General features: G+C 35.9%; 1 protein-coding gene across 1 annotated transcript in view; it reads left to right on the forward strand.

Moving 5' to 3' along the window:
- EMB2761 (threonyl-tRNA synthetase, putative / threonine-tRNA ligase) overlaps positions 1 to 7,186 on the forward strand; it is a 95,031-nt gene extending 87,845 nt beyond the window's left edge. Inside the window, exons 7-9 of the mRNA XM_089812806.1 lie at positions 5,843 to 6,151; positions 6,255 to 6,455; positions 6,538 to 7,186. Of these exons, the coding sequence (XP_089668932.1) occupies positions 5,843 to 6,151; positions 6,255 to 6,455; positions 6,538 to 6,798 (771 nt within the window). The 3' untranslated portion in view covers positions 6,799 to 7,186. The remainder of the gene's footprint in view (positions 1 to 5,842; positions 6,152 to 6,254; positions 6,456 to 6,537) is intronic.
- The last annotated feature ends 428 nt before the right edge of the window (positions 7,187 to 7,614 follow it).

Below are 7,614 nucleotides of genomic sequence, written 5' to 3' on the forward strand. Positions count from 1 at the left end.
TAAACAACAGAGTCCTAATTAGGATTTCCAGCTACAAACATTTAATACTGGCCAATTACAAAAGGGCACTCTTTTATGGGCCAAGATAAGATAAGATAAGATAATGATATTAATGTCCAACAAAAGACCAAAAAGAGGTCTATGGGACTAAAAGATTACAACAAATCAAGGCTGAAGCCAATAGGAGCACACAAAGGTGTTCGAAGAAAAGCAACAACATCAAACAAATACAAGCAACAAAAAGCACTAGGAGTCTTTCTTGGGTGAGAAGAAATCAGTCACAGAATGATACGCGTGTCGATGCGTAGAGGTACTACACTGTCTCCGACCTGTCCCACAAGAGGAAAATTATATTGCTTTTATTGGTCAATCAATTAATAGGTTAGGAAGAGGCATTAGATGCCTTCCAAATGTGCACTTGATATAATATGATTGGTTTATCTTTGGCACGTGCAAATGTGAATTTTTTGATTGTTTGGAAATGGATAGGTGCCACTAAAGCATTCTTATCTTTGTTTTAATTCCACTTCTCCATCTTTGAAATTTGGAAATCTTCTCATTGGCACGAACTTGAACTTGCTTGTACATGAAATTTTGGTGTCCATTTTGATAACTTGACCTTGATCTCGAACATCATCTCACTTGTACTCTTGATGAATGAACTGCAAATTGCTGTTGCTTGAAGTCTTCATTTTACACTTGTCATTGAAATCATGCACACACTTGATCTACTTAGCTACCTGCTATCTCCATTATGAAAGTCTTCCTTTTCTCACCTTGGATGAACAAGAAAATAATTGCATTAAATTCACAAAAATGCTGAGTATAAGCAATATAAAGCATTCCACCTAATCTTAGCATTAAATATGCATTTGAACTAATCTATGCACCAACATTAAACAAATTCCAATTCTACTTGAATTACCATTAGAATGCCATCATGTTTACCTTGCTGGCTGATATAAAAAATCTGGGGGTGTAAAGTCTGAGGATTGTACACGTGTTCTTCAAGTTCTGATTTCATTGTGCAGATCTGCATGTTCGCTCCTTTTCTCAAGTCCAAAATCTGAATTTGAAATTTGGAAGTGCTTGATTCTTGACATCCTTCCAAATGGGCTTCAATGTTATCCAGCTTCTTCACCAAAATCATCCTCCAATATGGAAATCCTTTGGTCTACCCTTAATAATCCGCTCTCCTCATGATCAAGTTGCCCAATTGAATGGTTTGTGTGTTCGAAATGAAGTCTCTAATTGCATTTGATTGAAACGGGATGTCCATCTAGAGGGGCCGACCTCATGCAAAACAAATTAGAATTGCACTTTATAAGTTTTACAAGGCATGCCAATCGACTTTGATGTTTGATCGCTAAGAATAAAGGAGCCTGAGAGGGTGAAATCCCAACCTCCGTCGGGCTCAAGAGTCCTACGGAGGTTCGAATTCTGCCCTCTCTTGGGCTCTTGGCCTAAGACCAGTATGCACTTGCATCGACACTTTGCAACTTTACCTCAAATTTCCATGCCTCTGCCCCATATTTTCAAGATTTTTGATTCATAACTCACTATTTTCCAACCCAGTTTCTTCAGTTCACTTCATGAGCATGTGAAAATTTATACCAAACTTCTCTCAATTTTTGAAGCATGGACCTAGAGTCTTCTCATGTGAATCACATTTGCAACAAATGTCAAACTCCTTATGTTCTAGTCTATCTTAACATACACATTGGTTGCCTTGTTTTATTGTAAGTTATGGGCGTAGAGCCCCAAGTAGGGTGGAATTCTGCCCATCTCTTGGGCTCTTCCCAAGTGGAGCATTAAAAAAATGAAGTGTAAACTCTCATCGTGGTTTGATCTTGCCAACTAACATTTGCAAAATTGATTTCTTGTTCTTTCATTCACCAATTAAAATATCGCATGCCTTTAATTTATTTAATATGTCCAGGCTTTGTGCAAGTGTTGGGAAAAGTTAGGGAGGCGGCTGGCTATGGCACCCAACCAAGGTTGAAATGCCGACCTTGCTTGGGCTTTGGAGCCCCACGGAGGGTGGAATACTTCCCTCTCTTGGGCTCAAAAGCCCCAAGGAAGGTGGAACTCTACCCTTTCTTGGGCTTTGCCCAAGTAGATACACAAATGCTAAATGTTGGTTTTTATTTCGCTTGAACTCCATGCTTAACTAACTTATCATCTGGATCTGGATATCTCATCAGCAAATCAGTTGGTTAAAACATACCTCTTTCATCAACAAGAGTTTATCTTCTCTGTATTTTCATTATCAGCAATGGTCTTCATTTTACTTCTTAACATATCACATCTTAGTCCATCTTCTTGACTTCTCTCATGGTTTGACTTGCAAAATTTTCTGCTTGGAAGCTGGGCAGATATCATCAAGTGTTTGGGCTAATGGGGCCCTGGTGAGGTCAGATTTCTGCCCTCTCTTGGGCTCTTGAACCCAAAGGAGTTCGGAATTCCACTCTCTTGGGCTCAACCTAGTGGTCTATCTAAAAGTTTTTTAAGTGTTAACTTGCTGCTTGGAGGACGGAGGATTTATGCAAAATATAGCATGAAGTATAAGCAAGGTTACATGGGTACGGGAATGGGAACGGGTACTGGTACGCATGTTTTTCAAAATAGGGGACGGGGGTACGTGTGTATGCCTAATTTTTTCTATATAATTAATATTTTATAGAAAATATAAAAATCAAAATATCTGTCATGAGTCATGACATTGAGCATTCAAAACAAGAAATTTGAAAATATGAGCCATAAGTCAAATATATATATGCTATTGCTGAATGTTTAAAGTATTTTTCATAATAGGGGATAGAGGTACTTAGGTATGTCAAACTTATTTAAAAATTATACTTTTATATTTATAAAAAATCTGAAATTATGAGTCATGACAATGGTTTTTGAAAACAAGAACAGTGATAAAGTTTGCAAATGTAATGTACTGTTTTCAGTTTCAGATTTGCTATATGTTTGAAATAATAATGCATGATAAATGGTTAGATGCATAACAAAGAGGGCAGACTTTAAAAATGAACAAGAAGATCCTAAACCATATGACAATGACATATTGCAAATGATAAACTTATGACTTGAACAGTGATAAAGTTTATTGTTAATGAGTATCAAAATTTCAAACTGATTTGGTATTGAATTAAGTTTGATAAACAACAAGCTAATACAAAAACAAAAAACCAAAAAAAAAAAAATCAGAATCTTAATCAAGGTCCTTAGCTATGATGCTCTCCACCGAGTACCCAGTACGTGGGATGCGTGTACCTGGTACTTGGGTACGTGGGTATGAGTACCAGGGGTGTGGGTACGAGTACCCATGCAACCTTGAGTATAAGATCTTATGCTTTAAGTTATATTTTATATAAGTAGTGTCAGGATGTTTGAGAGTGGTTTCAGGTTCATAGGAGTTATAATGGAGGTTTTAGACTTTAATAGATATAAAAAAAAATTCCAGACTCAACCAAATTTTAGGAATCAACACGCCTCCATCAGTGTTCTCTTCAACAACTTTTCTTGACTTTTCAAGGTAAATTTATTACTAGAACAAGTATCTTCCAAGGATGTTAACTCATTTCATCACAAAGCCCTTGACTTTAATTCCACATCCTTAACTATCTCAGTCCATCTCTCACTCATATCCCTGATTCACTTGACTCCCTTGCAAGCCAGAGTTGCTCAAACTCATCTTTAAGGCTTAGATACTTGATAATTGCCTCTGAACTAAGACCACCAAAGACAACTACCTATTTGCGAAGTGAAAAGAGGGGGTCCCCATTTGCAATGGGGTGATGGTGTGAAAAGGTCACTACGATTACTTGTGCAATCAAATGTACATTATACTTATATTGATCTAAGGCTTTCACATGCAATTGTATTTCCATGATTTTGATGTATTAGATTTTAAAGATTTGCATGGATAATGATCAGTTCTAGTTAGGGGTTGAGGTGCAGGTTTTTTCCTTTTGGCATGAAACACCTGTTAGTGCTCTAGTATTATGCATTTTATCAAGCTCCAGGGCATTAAGGACAAATTTCATAGGTCCGTTGTGTAATGACATAGGGTGGAGCCATTAGTAAATCTTAAAGCTAAGGACTAATACAAATTTTAATGTTGCCAACCTTGGAGATGCATCTTAGTGAAAGGCTTATGATGCTCATAATTGTTCTTTTAACAATGTGATTTAGCAAATATGGTAGGTGATAGTTTCAGTTTCCCTGATGTCTTCTTTTAACTCTTAGGCAGTGTTTCTCTGAGCTTCTGGGACTGAGGGATGCAGGGAAATAGTTTTGAGGACGGCAATTTTTTTCCAAAAGGTTATGGCTACTAAAGTGACTTCAAGAAACTAGGAGAAGCTGAAATTTTGAAAAGTAAATACAATGTACTGAATTTGCAATGACCATCTTCCCACCTCTAGCTTCTAGAGGCTTTAACTTTTAAAAGTTTTTCTTTAACAAATTAGCTTTTTTTAGAACATTATGCAGAAAATGATGCAGGCTGTCTAGTTCTGAGAAAGATGGCATCCTTTCCGAGTCTCTGAGCCTTGAGGATGTCTGGAACATCAGGAACATCTTCCACTCCCCAGGTAATGCAATATGCATTCCCATGGAACACTGCATTAAGGCCGTCTTTGGATGACAACTCTTTCTTCTGTGGGGTACTTGATGTCATGTTTATGTGTTGGGAAGATTGTTCCATTGGTAGAATTTTGTTGTTCTTGATGCACTTCCAGAGATTCATAAATATGTAAAAAGGCATTGACATACAAGAAACTTCATGATAGATGAGAAATCAATACAAGATTGTATGTAAGGATTTCATGTCATACCCACCCCATGATTAATCTGTTTCAAATAAAGTATCAATATGGGGCAAAGGTGCCATGGTCACAAGAAGTATATAATACTCAAATTGGCAAATGGATATTAAGTAAAGCTCTTGAAGAATTGACTATTTCAGAAACAACATATCATTGTCACTGATTATACAGAATTGATAAAGAATCTCCTATTGAGTTTGAGATTCAAATCACATGTTTTAGAAAATAACAAATATTTCACTGTCAGTAAATTGAATGCTTTTGTGATGTCTGGCAACTCGTTCGACAATTATTATGTTTGCTGGGCATGATGAATTGTCTCTTCTGCAAAGCTTTGTATATGAATTGGTTTTTCATGCAATAGATTTAATTTTAATCAAATAACCCATATTTAATAAAGAGCCAAAGAACAGTATTAGTAATAGAATAAAAAATCCTATGTCACACAGATCTGTCATGGCAGTTAAACTTTATATGCAGAAATCTACAGTTTTTATGACCGTTTTAAAAATAATTGTCTATAATACTATATTGAGGAACGCATGGTTGATAACTTATTCTGCCCCATTTTCAAGGCATGAAGCATTTAACATTCAAAGACGTTGAAAAAGAGTTGGTACTGCTCCCTAAATTAATCTTTAACAAGCAAGAGAAACCATGTTTACTATAGATTTTAAGCTAATCATTTAGAAATATCTTAAGAGGCATTCGGAGCATTTTTCACAGGCGAGAATAGAGAATATTAGACACTAAATCATTATTTTGTATTTGAACCCACTTTATTTTGGCCTTTGTTCATTTTCTTTTTTAGTATCAGTTTTAATCATTTCTACAAGGAGACAAGACTTGTTCTGTTATACATCTACGTGAACACCAATTTAAAACCTATAAAATGAATCTACCTTCAATCTAGTAGGTGTCAGGGGCTGCAGTTTCAAGATTTGTTTGAAATTTACAAGTCAATCTATCTCTTTTACATTGCTTAAGAGTTTCATTGTTTGTCACAGGATGATGCACATATCTTCTGTTTGCCTAGTCAGATCAAGGAAGAAATAAGATCTGTTCTAGATCTTACAGAAGTAATATTGTCTCAATTTGGTTTTAAGAGCTATGAAGTCAACTTATCAACAAAGCCTGAGAAAGCAGTGGGTAGTGATGATATTTGGGAGAAAGCGACTTCTGCTTTGAAAGATGCTCTTCAAGACAAGGGTTGGGATTATTCTGTTGATGAAGGAGGAGGTGCATTTTATGGTCCAAAGATTGATCTTAAGATTGAAGATGCCCTTGGAAGAAAGTGGCAATGCTCAACAATTCAGGTAAACATATTTGGTCTATACCCATGAATTTTAATTAGTATAATCTTGGGGAGTTGACTTTGATTTTTCTAATCGAAATAATACTGTGGACATCTGTATGCAGGTGGATTTTAATTTGCCTGAGCGATTTGATTTATTCTATGTTGATTCAAACTCAGAGAAACACAGGCCAATAATGATTCACAGAGCTATCCTAGGATCTCTTGAACGCTTCTTTGGCATATTAATAGAGAATTACACTGGTGATTTTCCCTTGTGGCTGTCTCCTGTACAAGCCCGTCTTTTACCTGTAACAGACACCCAGGTCTGTAGATTGATTGCATGTTCATATTTTGTTTTTCCTACAAAGGGTTTCAGGTTGATTGATTAATATTGGAATTCAACAGGTACCGTACTGTCAGAAAGTGGTGGAAATGATGAGGAATAAAAATATTAGAGCAGAAGTATCATATGGTGAGCGTCTTAGCAAACTAATTCGGAATTCAGAAACACAGAAGATACCATTAATGGCTGTTGTGGGGCCAAAGGAGGTGGAGAGTGAAACTTTAACTGTTCGTTCAAGGCATGGTGGAGAACTGGGAATGATGACCGTCAATGAGGTTATAGAAAAAATTGAACAAGCAGTAGCTGCCAGAAGTTTTGTGTAGTGGATGGTTGGAAATGGCTGTCATGACAGTTTTGCAGGACAATAACCTTTTCTTGTTTTCATTATCTTTTTTGATAGCTGAGAAAATCAGTAATGAAAGCCAAGAAACCTTTTTCCATCTAAAAAATATTTTTTTAGGCAACATATTTCAGTTCACACATCCGTATTCCCAACTGTTGTTGGTATCAATTTCCTATGCTATTTCATGTTGTATTTAAACCTCCACTATTGGAAGATGTGTCAATATTTATTTATTGTAGGCACAGATCAATCTGTCCAGATAATTACTGTGAATATTCATCATACAAATGCTAGATATTAAAAGCTGATAAGATTTTTATGGCCTCAGAAACAAATGTAATAAATTTGATTAAATAACCATTGTGACATGTGTCTAGGCTTCTTGTTGGTGTGAGCTTTATGACAGACAACACAAAATAAAATACCAAGGGGTACTTTATCCTCTCTTGATCAAAATCTTCTAAACAGACGAATTGTGTGATCACAAAGACAACTCCAAGGTTCCAAATGTGTGTGTTTCTAATGTCCAGGATAGACTATCATGGTAGGATGATTTGTTGAAAACCTCCAAGGATACTTACATGGTTATTCAAGATTTGATCATTCAACTTCTGAATTTCCCTTTTCTTTTTTCTTTTTTTGAAATTTTGTGGGTTTAACGCTTACAAAGATTTCTGAAACGAAGTGTAAAAGAGGGTTTATGAAGATAATTTTAACCTTAAACTAATTCTATACTAATCCAATGAACTTAAGAGACAAGATTGTAGAATACAAAACCTATCCCTGCTTTGCCAAA

The sequence above is a fragment of the Cupressus sempervirens genome, chromosome 2 (assembly GCF_028749045.1).
Source record: "Cupressus sempervirens isolate cs-2001-9-10 chromosome 2, ASM2874904v1, whole genome shotgun sequence".
Classification (NCBI taxonomy): Eukaryota; Viridiplantae; Streptophyta; class Pinopsida; order Cupressales; family Cupressaceae; genus Cupressus; species Cupressus sempervirens.